Source organism: Sparus aurata, chromosome 19 (assembly GCF_900880675.1).
Source record: "Sparus aurata chromosome 19, fSpaAur1.1, whole genome shotgun sequence".
Classification (NCBI taxonomy): Eukaryota; Metazoa; Chordata; class Actinopteri; order Spariformes; family Sparidae; genus Sparus; species Sparus aurata.
Genome location: NC_044205.1, coordinates 29,096,051 through 29,112,723, shown reverse-complemented (window position 1 = coordinate 29,112,723; position 16,673 = coordinate 29,096,051). Strand labels below are relative to the sequence as shown.

The 16,673-nt window shown below is 42.3% G+C and overlaps 2 protein-coding genes across 3 annotated transcripts in view; both read right to left on the bottom strand.

Annotated features, from left to right (window-relative positions):
* LOC115569880 (NACHT, LRR and PYD domains-containing protein 14-like) overlaps window positions 1–16,673 on the bottom strand; it is a 66,453-nt gene that overhangs the window by 23,059 nt on the left and 26,721 nt on the right. The gene's annotated exons all lie outside the window — the stretch shown is intronic.
* On the bottom strand, window positions 3,956–10,941 carry LOC115569894 (protein NLRC3-like). Of its 2 annotated transcripts, XM_030398105.1 has the most exons (5): window positions 10,804–10,941; window positions 10,502–10,635; window positions 7,475–9,535; window positions 5,610–5,783; window positions 3,956–4,102 (listed from the first exon to the last, which is right to left on the bottom strand). In XM_030398105.1, the coding sequence occupies exons 2-5, from the start codon at window positions 10,600–10,602 to the stop codon at window positions 4,072–4,074; spliced, it is 2,367 nt and encodes a 788-aa protein (XP_030253965.1). In that variant the 5' UTR covers window positions 10,603–10,635; window positions 10,804–10,941; the 3' UTR covers window positions 3,956–4,071. The 2 variants fall into 2 exon arrangements, with proteins under 2 accessions (XP_030253965.1, XP_030253964.1); XM_030398104.1 differs by lacking the exon at window positions 3,956–4,102 and having other exon boundaries at window positions 5,494–5,783.

Here is a 16,673-nt window from a genome sequence, read left to right as displayed (position 1 = left end):
TGGAAGGTGTTTTCAAGGACGAGGATGCAGAAAAGGTAGACACCCAACCAGAGCCTGGGAAAATCTGGTATATCCCACATCAAGGGGTTTACCACCCCAGGAAACCAGACAAGATTCGGGTGGTTTTCGACTGCTCCGCAAAGTACGAAGGCACCTCATTAAATGATCATCTGCTAACAGGACCCGATCTTACAAATGGTCTCACAGCTGTACTGTGCCGTTTCCGTAAACATTCTGTTGCAGTCATGTGCGATGTGGAAAAAATGTTCCACAGGTTTCATGTCAGCGAAGAAGATAGAGACTATTTGCGGTTTCTCTGGTGGGAAAACGGGGACACAAACTCAGAACCCACAGAATACCGTATGAAGGTGCACCTGTTCGGAGCTTCATCTTCCCCTGGCTGCGCCAATTATGGCATGAAACACCTTGCTAGTCAAAATGAGAAAGAGTGCCCCTCTGCAGCTAGCTTCATCAGGAAGCATTTCTACGTCGATGATGGCCTCATAAGTGTAAAATCGGCTGGTGAGGCAATTCAGTTAGTTAAGGAAGCCCAAGCTGTGTGCACTAAAGGAAAGTTGCACCTTCACAAATTCCTTTCCAATAACCGAGAGGTTTTAGATTCCATTGACATTGCAGAACGCGCAGTGGAGGTGAAAAATGTTGATCTCAATCATGATGACTTACCAGTGCAAAGAGTGCTAGGTATAAGATGGAACATTGAAAGCGACAGTTTCTCCTTTAAGGTGACACTCGATGAGAAACCAGCGACACGAAGAGGGATTCTCTCAATTGTGGCCTCTTTATACGACCCTTTAGGGTTTCTGGCTCCATTCATCCTTGAAGGAAAAAGAGTGCTGCAGGAGATGTGTCAGAGAGGTACGGGGTGGGACGAACCCCTACCTATGGATCTGAAGCTAAGGTGGGAGACTTGGATGAAGGATTTGGAAAACCTTGAGAAGATCAAGATACTAAGATGCTTCATACCTGATGGCTTTGGTGAGGTCCAGAGAGTTGAACTGCATCATTTTTCTGATGCGAGCAGTCAAGGATATGGTCAGTGCTCTTACATCAGGTTGTTGAGCAAAGAGCGAGTGCACTGCTCCTTGGTCATGGGCAAAGCGAGAGTCGCACCAACCAAAATAGTCACCATACCGAGGTTGGAGCTAACTGCTGCAGTAACCTCAGCAGCAGTGAGCAACATGTTAAGGGAGGAGCTGGAGCTCAAAATCGATGAGGAATATTACTGGACAGATTCTCAAGTGGTTCTCGGCTACATCAACAATGAAGCACGAAGGTTTCATGTCTTTGTTGCGAACCGTGTCCAGAGAATTCGAGAAACCACTGACATAAGACAGTGGCACTACGTTGACACTAGAGAGAATCCCGCAGACCACGCCTCGAGAGGCCTCAAGGTGGCCGAACTCATCAACTCAAATTGGCTCTCGGGTCCTAAGTTTTTATGGGAGAGAGAAATAGCCATAAACCAGGCCACATCAGAGCTGCTGGTGGGAGATCCAGAGGTGAGGATTACACAGGTGCTGAAAACTGAAGCTGTAAGGCAGTTTGACATCCAAGAACACCTGTCAAGGTTCTCAAGATGGACCACAGCGGTAAATGTCATTGCTCGTATCCAGCGGTTGGCTAAGAGAATCAAGACCACAGAACCTTTAAATGTGGAAGAGAGAAGGCAAGCCACACTGACTCTTATTATGCTTGCACAACAAGATGCCTTCCAAGAGGAGCGGAACATGCTCAGCCAGAAAGCAGGAAAGCTGCCTTGCAACCACCAACTCTATCAGCTTGACCCGTTCCTCCAAGATGGTATAATGAGAGTGGGAGGAAGACTGAGAAAGGCATCTGTGCCTCTTGAGTTGAGGCACCCAGTAATCCTTCCTAAAGATGGCGCTGTCACAAACCTCATCATTACACATCATCATGATAAAATACAACATCAAGGTAGAGGACAAACTCTCAATGAACTAAGAGCCAATGGTTACTGGATAGTTGGTGGAAGCAAAGCTGTAGCCCAATACATCAGGCAGTGTGTACGGTGCAGGAAGGTGCGTGCACCGCCAGAGGAACAACGGATGGCGGACTTACCGAGTGACCGTGTTGATCCCACACCACCGTTCACCTACTGTGGCATGGACTGCTTCGGTCCTTTTCACACCAAGCAAGGCCGTAAGGAACAAAAACGGTACGGCCTCCTCTTCACATGTCTTTGTTCCAGGGCAGTGCACATAGAGATGTTGGAGGATATGACGACCGATGCGTTCATCAATGCCTTACGATGCTTTGTTGCTATCCGTGGAACTGTAAGACACATTAGATCGGACCAAGGCACTAATTTCGCTGGAGCAAAAAATGAAATGGCAAAGGCTCTGAAAGAACTCAATAAGGATAGAGTGGCTACATACCTGGCAGATAATCAGTGTGACTTTCAGATGAATACACCGCACTCAAGTCACACTGGAGGCGTCTGGGAGCGCCAGATCAGGACAGTGAGAAGCGTACTGAGCACAGTCCTTGCCAACAGTGTTGGAAGGTTGGACGATACTTCCTTGAGGACGTTCCTTTATGAAGCTATGTCCATTGTAAACAACCGCCCTCTCACTGTCGATAACATCAGCGATCCCACAAGTTTGGAGCCACTCACGCCCAATCACTTGATTACAATGAAATCTTCTGTTCCACTCCCCCCACCAGGAAAGTTCATCAAGGAAGACCTGTACGCTAAAAAACGGTGGAGAAGGGTTCAATATCTGTCCGAGCAATTTTGGCACAGATGGAGGAAGGAATACCTTTCAAACATTGCTCTACGACAGTGGTGGCATGCGCCAAGGCGTAACGTGAATGTGGGCGATATTGTGATCATCAAAGAGGAGGACGTCCCTCGCAATGAATGGAAACTTGCTAAGGTTGTTGAAGCACGTGAGGATGACGATGGACTGGTACGAAAAGTGGCAGTGAAAGTTGGAGAACGAAAGTTAGGAAAAGGGGGTGAACGCCTCAACCAACCATCCATCGTTCAAAGACCAATTCAGAAGTTAGTGGTTCTGGTGAAGAGCAAAAAAGGAGAAGAAGATTAGTCATTGATTAAATGTCGCCTTTAAGCTAAAAGTGGTCATTATACTGAAGTTGATTCTTAATTTGGTATTCTGTATGTGCTGAGAGGTAAATTCTGTTGTTTATCTGTGATGTTGAATTTATTTGTTGTGGAAACCCACGATTCATTTTCAAATGTCAAAGTGTTAAAAGACACAACAGAGCAATGCTCAAAAATTACCATTAATTATTTAATGAAGAGTTTAAGTGGATTTCACATCTCCATTTGTGCTAATCAAAGGTAATTTTGGTGGGAGTGTAACTGTCTCAGAGACAGTTTGATTTATGTGTTTGTTGTGTATGTTTCTGTTATATGTACAAGATCATTTAAGCCGTGTCTAATAGATATACTTGAACACAAGTATCACAATATATATTGCAGAGCATTTTGGGAAATGTGAGGTCATGTGGTGAGGTCACTTTAGTGGCATTCTGGGTAGAAAGTGTGGCTGACGATGATAAAGAAGCCACTACAGAGTTGAGTTGTTCTACATGTGGTCCAAGAGGCGCACACGGTAATTTCCCTTATATGTTGAATGGACACTGGCTTATGAACTGTATGATTTGTATGTGATTTGTGAAACCTTTATGGTTTTATTGTGTTGTAGTTTTCACGGTGTTTGGGTGTCTGCGGAGACAGAGAGACGGAGAGAATAAACCCTGAAAGACATCTGTATGAATCGTGGCCATTATTTAACTGGACCGGTGTAGCTATACACAGTGAAAGCACTACACTGTAAATTATCCTGAAATCGATTATTATTGTCATTACTGCTATTTGTATAATTTCTACAAGTCAGCGTTTAAGTTGAGGGACTGAAATCCTCGTCATCCTATTCAAAGGCTGCAACAGGCGACTCATTGAACTCACTGAAGTTAGTTTCAGGTTGGATATTCGGTGGATCTTCACTCGGGTCAAGCTGTGACTTTACTGAGGTTCACCCAGTGTGAGCAGCAGGAGGACGGTTAGCTCACCTCCCAGAGCCGCGCTGAATCACTGAGACTGATTTAGGGACCGTCATTAAATTACTTAGCATAAATATATTAATACAAAATAATTACATGTTTTCAATATCTTCCATGTCATGTGACCCAGTGACTCCAGCAGCAGATTGTATTAGTAAACTGGACGAATGAGACGCACCTATTGTTATTGTATTTTAGTGCTTCCTCTATTTTATATGAATATTAATATGGAGAAATTATGATTTTTTTCTCAATAGCTTCCATGTCATGTGGCCCACTGACTTCTGAAAATAGTGTTAAGAAAGTTCTCTAATGCTCAAGAGGTTCACATATTTTCAAGCAGCAATGTCAGCTTCTACACTATTTTGTCTAATGTCTTAGATTCTGATTCCGAAATTCTGAAAATGAATTTTTTTTTTTTTAAATGACCCTTTAAATCTCACCACTAGGTGAGATTTAAAGGGTCATTTTTCAAAATGTTCTCCCAGGCGGGCATGCCCCCGGACCCCCCTAGTGTTGCTGGGTTATCAACTCAGAGCACAGCTGCTACAAAAAATTTAGGGGAAACACTGACTGTTCTAAGAATTTTGGACATGTGTGGTTTAAAATACAAGGCAAGAAATGATGACAAATAAAACACACACCTGGGGAAAGACCCTTGTTACTTGGGCCGATACACCGATGAAAAAAATCTCCCTATTTTTCACAACCGAATGTTTTCAAGTATGAATATAGGACATTTTTTTCCCGCAGCCAAACGCTGCACGCCGGAAATCCTGCACGGTGCCGGAATACTTTAAGCCCTGAATACAGTATTTAAGTAAATGCATCACTTTACAAACAGCTGTTCCAGCACTCACTCTATGCTCACATTCAGACTTCATCATCATCAACTCCATCAACATCAGCTGACTGACTCTGAGCTTCATCCTAAATCATCTTCTAAACTTTACTCAGTAAAGTAAGATGCTCCATCTCTTAATCCTACCTTACTGTACAGATAGTGTATAATTTATGCTCCTGTTCACAAAGTGACATCCTGTCTGAATGGAGGCATCATTAGTTGTTGGTGACAGATCAGATATGATGCTTCAAACAGCTGCATTAGGAAATAAGCTTTACAGTCTCTGTGTGCTCCTGTAAGTGTAAGAGTGTGTTTGTATCCTCCATGTGTGTGTGTGTGTGTGTGTGTGTGTGTGTGTGTGTGACAGAGACTGTCTTCATGTATAAATGTAGAAGTTACTCTGTGTCCTGAAGGTTATGTATAAAAAGACATTTTCTTTTAACTTTTCATACGTAGATGTGTCCCAAGAATTTAGATACTGATTTCATTCTGCAGCACAATAACAGATAAATCCTTCAGGTTCTGTACTAACACCAACCCAGTTTGAGTTCAGACTGAATTCTTTAAAAAGAGCTGCGTGATTTGTGCTCAGATAAACACAGAAAACAAGAGAACTGAAGGAAATTCAAAACCTCTGTGACAGATTTAAATCAGGTAGATATACAGTGTATAAGAGAAAAAGACATGAACTGACCTCAGAACCTCCAGTTTACAGTTTGGACTCTTCAGTCCAGAACACAGCAGCTTCACTTCTGAATCCTGCAGCTTGTTGTGACTCAGGTCCAGCTCTCTCAGATGGGAGGGGTTGGACCTCAGAGCTGAGGCCACGACTTCACAGTGAATCTCTGAGAGTCCACAATGACGAAATCTGTGATGACAGAGAAAAAACTTAAACTCTTCAAAATTCTTCATCATAAAAATAGACGCTGCATGTTTAATCACAAAGCAAATGAACATGAGTGGCTGTGATCAGCTGGTCAGTTGTTGAGTCTGAGCTGGTCAGTCACTGATCAGCAGGTCTGTGGTTTAAAACTGAGCACCTCCTGTCCACATGTCAAACCCAAACCAGCAACATGATGAACACAAATCTGAGGCTTTAGACAAAAGTGTCCATCAAACAGCTGTAATGTAAAGTGTCATATTCTAATAACCAAGATGCTGTGATTTGTTTGTTTAACTCTATTTTAACATGATGTTGATTAACTGTAAAATCACTATGTTGTAACTGCACTTGTATGTTTTTATCTCAGTTATGTGCTCGCACATGTTTAACACAACTTTGATGTCACTCTGCTTTTCATCTACCAGTAACTTCAGTTAATCATTTATTTTGCATTAATAGTTTAATCAGTGCTAATATGATAATTATAAGGGCTGTGCTAAAATGTTATTACAACAATATATTGCAATATTTAATTTCAATATACTTTATTGATTTCCAGCTCCAACAATCTGTATTCTGAAAATAATGATTCTTGTTTTAAACGGGCTGTGAAAGCCGACAACCTCCTGTAGGTGTCGCAGGACACTGTTCATACAGTGACACAAGAAATTAATACAAGCACTTTATTTACTGAACATGTTTACTGTGTGTTTAGGGACACAGTCACAATACTTGTGCAATTCATGAAGACATCTACATAAGTTCAGTGACACAAAAGAACTTAATGCACTTTAGTTTCATGTTTTTTGCTCTGAATCGCGTCACATAATCACCGACATTCATTTTCAGGCAGAAATGTGATCAGAGTCAGTAGGACAGACGGGATGACAGAAGCTTTTCCACGTATAACTGCAGCATTTCTTTCCTCATATAAGTTGCCCTGATCCAAACCCGGCTCACCTCTGTGGTTCTGATTCTACCTCCGGAGGCGGATCAGAGCCGCAGTGAAACTGTCACTCAGACGGTGATGCAGAGAATCGCTGCATGATTCCTGCACTGACAGGGCCGTGTGAATGAGGCTAGTGTGACTGTACACAGCAACTTGTAGTTCACATCTGTTTTTACATTTTCAGTAACTATGTGTTAAAGTGCAATATATCACAATATGCATCATATCACAATGTATCGTGACACATATTGAATCAAGTCCTTGCCGATACTGAGCTGTAATTATAACTGTATCAGTGACAGTTTGTGTAAAGTGGAGTTCAGGTGTGTAACAGCTTCACTTCTTCTCTGAGCTCGGTGATGATAAAATCCTCCACTGAACTGAACCGTTAAAGACACATTAAAAAAAGAAACAGTGCACAAAATGTGGATTAAAATCTCGACTGTGGAGACATTTCTGAAGCCTCCATCACCCAAAGAAAGACAGTGAGAAGATGACAGAAGTTACTAGTGTTCACTAGTTTCATAGATAGAAACACAACAATGATTTTTATAGACATTTCTAAATGAACTCATGTTTAATTGTTTGATAAAGAAACAGGTTAAATACTAATTTAAGGAAAACTTTTCCAATGTGGAGGTTTTATATGGTACATGTGTCTTGAGGGAGGATCTCTACTCTAACACTGATGTTGTTTTACAATCTTGATAATCACATCTGGACTCACTCAGCCTTCCTGCAGTTCCTCACAGCTGGAATCAGTCTCAGTCGTCCCTCCTCTGATGTTTTGTACTTCTCCAGATCAAACTCATCCAGAACCTCCTCTGACATCTGCAGCATGTAGGCCAGAGCTGAGCAGTGGATCACAGAGAGTTTCTTCTCTGATCTGTTCTCTGACTTCAGGAACTCTTGGATCTCCTGATGAACTGAGTGGTCGTTCATCTCCATCAGACAGTGGAAGATGTTGACACTTCTGTCAGGAGAGACATCATCTCTGTTCATCTCCTTCAGGTTGTTGATGGCTCTCTGGATGATTTCTGGACTGTTGTCTGTCCGACCCAGCAGGCCTGCTAAGAGTCTCTGGTTGGACTTCAGAGAGAGGCCATGAAGGAAGCGAACAAACAGGTCCAGGTGGCCATTTTTACTTTCAAGGGATTTCTCCATGGCGCTCCTCAAGAAGTCATCCAGGGATGGGTAACGGGCCTCATGGCCACCAGTACCTCCACCAAACAACTTTGATATCTTCTGCAAAAGAGATTTTGGTTTTGAGTCTTCTACAAAAGCCTCCAGCACCTCTGTGTTCCTGTTGGTGTAACAGTGGAACATGTAGACTGCAGCCAGAAACTCCTGAACGCTCAGATGAACAAAGCAGTAGACTGTTTTCTGGAAGATCACACTCTCTCTTCTGAAGATCTCTGTACAAACTCCTGAGTACACCGAGGCCTCTGTGACATTAAGACCACAGCGCTTCAGGTCTTCTTGGTAGAACATGATGTTTCCTGTCTCCAGATGTTCAAACGCCAGCCTCCCCAGCTTCAGAAGAACTTCCCTGTCAGCCTCCGTCAGGTCCTGTGGACTCGTCTCACGTCCCTCATCGTACTTCTGCTTCTTCCTCTTTGTCTGAACCAGCAGGAAGTGTGAGTACATGTCAGTCAGGGTCTTGGGCAGCTCTCCTCTCTGGTCTGTAGTCAACATGTGGTCCAGAACTGTAGCAGTGATCCAACAGAAGACTGGGATCAGACACATGATGTGGAGGCTCCTGGAGGTCTTGATGTGTGAGATGATTCTGCTGGACAGATCTTCATCACTGAACCTCCTCCTGAAGTACTCCTCCTTCTGGACGTCAGTGAAGCCTCGTACTTCTGTTACCCTGTCCACACATGAAGGAGGGATCTGATTGGCCGCTGCAGGTCTGGAAGTGATCCAGACGAGAGCCGAGGGAAGCAGCTTCCCCTGGATGAGGTTTGTCAGCAGCACGCTGATTGATGACTTCTGTGTGACATCAGACACAACCTTCCTGTTCTTGAAATCCAGTGAAAGTCTGCTTTCATCCAGGCCGTCAAAGATGAAGAGAAGTTTACAGACAGCGAGCTTCTCTGCTGTCACCTTCTGTAATGTTGGATGGAAAACATGGAGCAGCCTGAGAAGACTGTACTGCTCATCTCTGATCAGGTTCAGCTCCCTGAACGACAGCAGAACCAGCAGACTGACATCTTGGTTTTCGGAGCCCTCTGCCCAGTCCAGAGTGAACTTCTGCACCGAGAAGGTTTTTCCAACTCCAGCGACGCCGTTGGTCAGAACCACTCTGATGTGTCTCTGTTGGTCAGGTGAGGCTTTAAAGATGTTGCTGCACTTGACTGGAGTGTCATGGAGGGTCTCCATCTTGGAAGCTGTCTCTAGCTGTCTCACCTCATGTTGGGTATTAACCTCTTCACTCTGTCCCTCTGTGATGTAGAGCTCAGTGTAGATCCTGTTGAGGAGGGTTCCACTTCCTGTTCCATCACTTCCTGTTTCACTTCCTTCAGTCACACGTTCACATCTCCTCCTCAGACTGATCTTATATTCATCTAAAGCCTCCTGCAGAACTCCATCAGCTCTTGTTCTGGATCTTTCTCCACACTGGGGACAGGAGGAGTGTTCTGATGAAGCAGACTGGTCCCAGTATGAGGTGATGCACTGTCTGCAGAACCAGTGTCCACAGCTGGTAGAGACTGGATCCTTCAGGACGTCCTGACACAAAGAACAGCAGGACGGCTGCTCCTCCACAGAAACACTTCCCTCTGTCTTTCTGAAGAGATAAAGGAAAATCACTCAGATTAGAAATCATAGATCAGTCTGACAAAAGAGAAGACAGAATGTAAACATAAGTATGTCTTCTCCAAGGTCTGAATCTGGACTGAACTCCCAATCACTAACACTTTGTTTCTGTCTGAGTCACAGTGGAGCAGTTTGCATCATTTGATTTTATTACACAAACAAAAAGGACCATAAAACATGACCTCAGTAGCAGCTATTAACAACTTCAACCATACTGGACAAAGTACATGGTCACTCTTAGTACAATATACCCTCCTCTTTCTTCAACAACTGTGTTTGATAAAAAAGGTTTGATGAAGATAAAAACAATCTCAGAGTGAAGATTCTGGGACAGTTTCCATGAGATACTTCCAGCCCTCATCAATGGAGCCTTTTACTTTGCAAAGATAAAGAAGAAATCCTCACTTGTCATTAAAGCAGAACATAAATCCCTCATTTGTGTCATTTATCTCTCTGTAAAATACTTTGTGCTCCTCATCCTGACATTCAGTGAAAGTTGTAATTCTTGTGTTTTGAACAGATCATTTGATCCATCTGCAGTAAAAACACTGAGATGACTTTTGTTGGTTTTCATTCATCAGTAATTCTTCCATCGCAGCAAAACACGTTGAATAAGCCATCAAACTCCTGAAGGTTTAACTGAGCAAACTAAACACTTTGAAGACTCAATTTCTCTAACAGACAAACAATGAATGAACTTGAAGTATCTCACTAGTCAACAATATTTAGGCTATATCCCATGATGCAACACTGCAGTGTGTTCAAACAGAATATCTGATGTTGACACATAATTGTCTCGTCACTACGTATAATACAAATCACAATGTTAAAAACATAATTTCCAGAAAAAATATTTACTCCTATATTTTGTGCAGCTACAGTCATATAATGGTAATGATTTAATTGTATAAACTGAAGTTAGTATCAGTTCTCTTACTGTGTGTCTGAGGGTTCTGGTTCTGTACTGAAGAGTGGTGGAAGAAAATCTTTGGACCGGTCACTCTTCAGAGACAGACAGCTGGACACTGGAGACTCCATTTTGTTCTCTGCTTCCTCCACACGATGACATGTCTGAGAAACAGGAAGTAGCTCACAATCTCCGGTTCTCACTCACACCCACAGCAGCAGTGTACAGTATAATATATGGAGGCAGATCTCCACTTGGTCAGCTCTCTTTAAATCTGAAAATTCACTCACAGACTTTGGCAGTGAAATAAAAAAGGTTAGATGAAGACTCACCCTGCATCAGCTTTAGATTCCTCCCTCGTCTGTCGCCTCAAACTTCAGACAACTGACTGAACACTTTCACTTTCACTGGATCACATGATCTTAGCTCCTCCTCCTCTCTCCACCTACTGCTGTGTGTGTGTGTGTGTGTGTGTGTGTGTGTCCAGGACAGGACTTGCTTGCTGTAAAAGTCTGGTTACATGTTTGATGGTTGTGATGTGAGACTGCAGTCTGACCCAGTCAGAGCCGGTTCAGTACGATTACCGTAAATGAGCCACGGCTGCTGGAGCGCAGTCTGATACTGGACGTGTTGTCTTCTTGTTGTCCACCACAGGGGCCACATGTGTGTTTGTGTGTTTAATATTGTGCTTCATGCTCTCAGTCAGGTTCAGTGACACACACACTTTGTTCACTTTATTTTATTATTATCCTGATTCCAACAATCAATAAAAAGTTGAACATCAGCTCTGATAATCAGTCGACCCGCAGCATACACACATTACAAACATACATGTACATTTATGCATCATTTTCTTTCACTTGTATTTTTCTTACTCGAGTACATTTAATATCAGATACTTTACTTTTACTCCAGTTTGACTTCTGGGTACTTTTTTACAACACTGTCAGTTCATCACAAACATTCAACATTAACACACCTGGAGAAACAGGACGGGAATGTAATCTGAAAAGTAACTAGTAATCTAAACTGCCAGACTGATGTAGTGGAGTAAAAAGTACAACATTCCCCTCTGAGATGTAGTGGAGTAGAAGTATACAGCTGCAGAAAATGGAGACACTCAAGTTAAGCTCCTTGAATTTGTACCTGTACAGTACCTGAGTACATGTACTTAGTTACTTTCCAGGCTAGAAACACTGAGACATGATGATCATGTAGTCAAATACTGTGGAAGTGTTTTGTAATCAGCTCAATTACACAAACAAATGATTCTTGTTCTCTGTTTCCACTGATGACATGTGATTACATTAGTTACTAGTTACTTTGCAGATTACATTCTGCATCAGAGCCAAAGTTGATCATTCTGAAATTAATTTATTCTATCAACAATCCAAACTGTGATTGTGATAATCAGCTGACTCAGAGTGAACGCTTCATACAAACATGTAAATATATGGATCAGTTACTTTTAATACCAACTGTAATAAAGACTTTTACTCGAGTACTCTTCATGTTTGTGACTTTCACTTTCACCGAACTAATATTTCAACAGCACATCTTTGACTTTTACTGGAGTCTGACTCAGAGTACTTTCTCCAACACTGGCTGAAACAGAAGACAGATGTAGAAATATAATAAAGGTGGAAATCAGATATCTGAGGCGGTGACTGCTTCCACCTGCAGAGGGCGCTGCAGTACAACGTTTGTCACATTCATCAGTGATGAAGCTGAACATCACTCAACTCTTCTTCTTTAACCTCCTGCTCAACAGATAGTGAATGTTGCAGCTTTATTTATTATCATCATTTCTAAGAATGAGTTTGTAAGTTTTAATGCATCACTGAGCAGATGGAGGATTAAAGTTTGTAAAAAGCAAAACAAATCACAGACCGTCGACTAAATATATTGAATTTAGCAGAATTGAAGCTGCTGATGCTTAAAGGTGTGATTTTCTAATTAGAATAAGTCATAAATGAGAGTGTTTGGTGAGTAAAGCTACAAAGTGCAGCACTAGTGAAGGAAAAGGTAAAGAAAGAAGACGTCCATGTGTGACAGCCAGTGGCGGCTCTACACGGGGGCCTACAGGGGTCAGTGACCCTGTAAAAATGTCCCTGGCCACCGCTGTGCCAGAGAAACATATCAAGGTATTGAGAGAGCTGAGGAGCTGGTGGAGGTTGGAGAGAAGGCAGGTGATGAAAGTGAGGGCACTGACACAGAGAGGGACACTCCAGAGGGTGAGGAGGAAGAAAACATACAGGGACAGAGAGAGGAACAACCAGAGGAACAGCAAGTGGATTCATGTGGATCAAGTACTGCACCATCAGGTTTGTCATGTACAACAGCTCTTCTTGTTCAGGACATTTGCAAAGCAGTGTCATTACAATTCATAGTACAGTGTGTCCATAAAATGATGCTTTCTGCCAGAAATGAGTTTTTGCCTCATTGATATGTGATTCTTATGTTCAAAAAAGAAACAAATATTTGGCCTCCATTTTAAAATCCATGCATACAACAGTAAATAAATGTTGTTTCTAGTTGTGCCCTATCTTTACTGTGCATCTTTCCACAGATATCAGCAAGTCCAAGAAGGATGTAGCAGGGCAGCCCAAGCTGAACATCTTCAACCACTCTGATGGGGGACAGGAGACGGAGCTTTAGGCCAGACTGGTATGAGGGGGTCAGGGCTCCATGCCCACCTTTTGCAGCATCGTCCTGCTGGATTTCATTTCTCATTTTTGATGGCCCGACCTCATTGTTTCAATCCATGCACTCTTTATGTACAAGATAAACTTTTGTATGATTTTAATGTGATGCAACATTAAAGTTTTTCATGTTTAAATATCATTTATTTCCGTTTGTTAACGTGCCCCTCTGATTAAACACTGGCCCCCCCAGTAACATTTGTCTAGAACCGCCACTGCATGTTTCCAACCTCAGAGACTTCCTGTCAGCGGCCAAACGCTCTGCCTCCTCAGATCGTCTGCGTCCAGTGAAAGAGACTGAAACGTGTTGAAAGAAAGCGTCTCGGCTCGCTGTCAGACATCAGGCGGCACCTTTAGCCTCGACGGCGAGGAGAAGCTTCAGACGGACAAAAGAGCCGTTTGTGCTGCTCGGAGAGACGAACGAGTCGAGCTGATGAGACGCTTTATGTTTCATATAAAGAGCAGCAGCCCGGAGCAGTTAGCAGCTGATCCAGGATCTGCTGCTCCGACACCTTTAAACAACAATTAGGAGACACCAAGGATTCTTTATTAATACAAGATGCTAATAACAAGCTGCTGAGGCTGATGATTATTTACAACATTCAAAGAATATTCTAATAGAAAGAGAAAAGACTGTGCGGCCGTGCAAAGTTTACAAAGACACAACCAACACTTTCCAAGTTCTGACCCTGAGTCAGTTTATGAGTTTCTATTTATTGGTTGTTGCATATACAGACTCAGAGTCGCTCACAGCTCATTTTCATCTGGAGTTTCTTGTAGATTCACCAACAATTTATCTTCTTTCACCTTTTTACTTTCAACCCCTTCAGACACACATTTTTTTGGCTGGGCAAAATAAAACAATAAAAAACTGATTCTGACTCTCCAACATAAAGACAAAGTGGAAAAAACACATTTTTGGTAACTGGTGTTTTTAATAGTATTTCTTCATGTCCATTCCAATGGACGCCACGACGAGATGGGCGTAAAATGTCCTCAAAGTTTTTCTACATAGCAATCAATCAGGTATGAGCTAAACACCTGGAGCTGGATGTTTGCATGCTGTTGAGTCTGTGTACAGTTCTGAACATGCACATGAACTTGATCGGTGTATCACAGCGTGGGTCGGGAACAGCAGTGACGTCATCAGCAGGAAAACCCGGAGAAATGACGCAATCTTGTAAAAACATGTACATGAACACATGAACACAATAGATGTATGATTGTAGATAAGATGAGCTGAAAATAAATGAGTGGAACTTCCAACATATAAGCAGACTGTTTATAGCAGCTAATGAACTGATAGAAGGTTCACTTGGAATGGAACTGGATGTTTTCATACACTACCAGTCACAAGTTTGGACACACCTTCTCATTTAATGCTTTTTCTTTATTCTCATTGTAGATTCTCACTGAAGGCATCAAAACTATGAATGAACACATATGGAATTATGTAGTAAAGTCAAAAGTGTGAAATAACTCTCAATATGTTTCATATTTGACATTGTTCAAAGTAGCCACCCTTTGCTTTGATTACTGCTTTGCTCACTCTTGGCCTTCTCTCCATGAGCTTCATGAGGTCGTCACCTGAAATGGTTTTCACTTCACAGGTGAGCCTTGTCAGGGTTCATTTGTGGAATACATACATGCACTTTCTGTGTGAGTGTATGAAAATTGATGGTGAAATTGAGGAGCTGAGGGAGCTGAGGGCAGAATACATGGAGGGGAAAGAGGCCGCGGCAGTCGGCACAAGGTGGGCAGCAGCGGAAGCAACCACCGCAGCAGCAGCAGACACAGAACCGGAGGCAGTGCCGGTCCCAAAGAGCTGCCAACGGAACCAAACGTCGGACACTTGAAATGCCACAAGCCCGTGTGTGGTAACTGTGAGGAGAGCGGAGGTAATCTGCAGACTGTGACCAGTGATCACAACGGCTCTTTGTTCGTTTTACATCAGCTCCTTTACAGCTTTTTACATTATTATTTTATATTATTTGGTGTTTAAATAAAATGTTTCATGATCAAATAAGTTTTTTTTAATTGTTAATGTTCTTGTTCTGAGTTGTTTCTATTAAAATCTTGTGTAAATATGCAATAATTAGGGTTTACTATGTGCGATGATATGAATATTGATAAATGTATAATTAAACGTGTTAAAATGTACATTTTGCTGTTATTTGGTTTTGAAACAAACATCATTTTTCTGTCTAACGACGCGCCTTGCCACTGACGATAAGAGAACCTTAAGAGCGGTGTGACTGAAAATCTGCGGAAAGATGTTTTTTTGTAATCGTTTCTGTTAGCTACAAATAAATACTGTTGTAGAAAAGAATCCAGAAGCTGGTGAAAATGAGCAAAACTGAAGCTGAATCCAGAGAAGTGATTGAACAAACGGACGTTGTTTAAATGTAACGGGTTGTGTGTGTGCGTGGTTCTACGGTGGATGTGATAGTGATGTGGAGAAGAATCTCCCAGACAACCAGAGAGATTTGATACTTGTGTCTTAGCAAAGCAGAGTTTTATTATGAGGCTCAAGTTAAAGGGAAGAGTAAGTGGACTTTAGGAGTGGCCAGAGAGTGGATCAACAGGAAGGGACTAATCAAAGTGAATCCTCAGAATGGTTACTGGACGATATGGTTGAGGAATAAAAATGAGTCCAAAGCTAACGCTAGCCCTCCAGTCAGTCTCTCTCTGAAGCGTCAGCCTGAGAAGGTGGGGGTGTTTGTGGATTATGAGGAGGGTCTGCTCTCCTTTTATGACGTTGATGCTGCAGCTCTTATCTGCTCCTTTACTGGCTGCTGCTTCACTCACAAACTCTATTCTGTCCATGTACTAATGATGGTGGTAAAAACTCTGCTCCTCTGATCATCTCTCCTGTCAATCACACTGAGGAGAACAAACACTTGATTTTCTACACAAAGATTCACATCATTTCATGGAATAAATGGACATGTTTTAATCTGCTTTCACCCTGCAGTCTTTGTTACAAATTCCACTCATGTCAAACAAATGTGTTGCTCAAAGTATGTTTCCAACATGTCCTCTCACCTGGCTACAGACTGAGCCTCTGGGCAGCGTCCCAGCAGCGCTAAACACTCTGCCTTCAGTATCCTGAACCTGTGACATGCTGGGGCAGACTCCAAGGCACGGTCCATGCAAAATACAACCTAGAGACAACCACAGCACACGTGTCTGGAACCGCTGATATATCATAGAATACATGTGGATTTATTGCTGATGTGTGATGTATACATTGTTGATTTGTCACATTCTGATCCATGTGTTTTTATCTGTTTTACTACAAATGTTTTTCTCTGATGTGTCACTTTGATTTTTCACCACAACAACTCACCAGTTTTACCACATTGATTGATGTTATCTAATGTAGTCTCATTTATTCTAATAACTGCATGACTATTATATTATCAGAACAACAATGTTCTCAGAATTATGACGCAGTTGCATTTTGAATTGAACCATTTCATTATCTGATCATTGTAAAT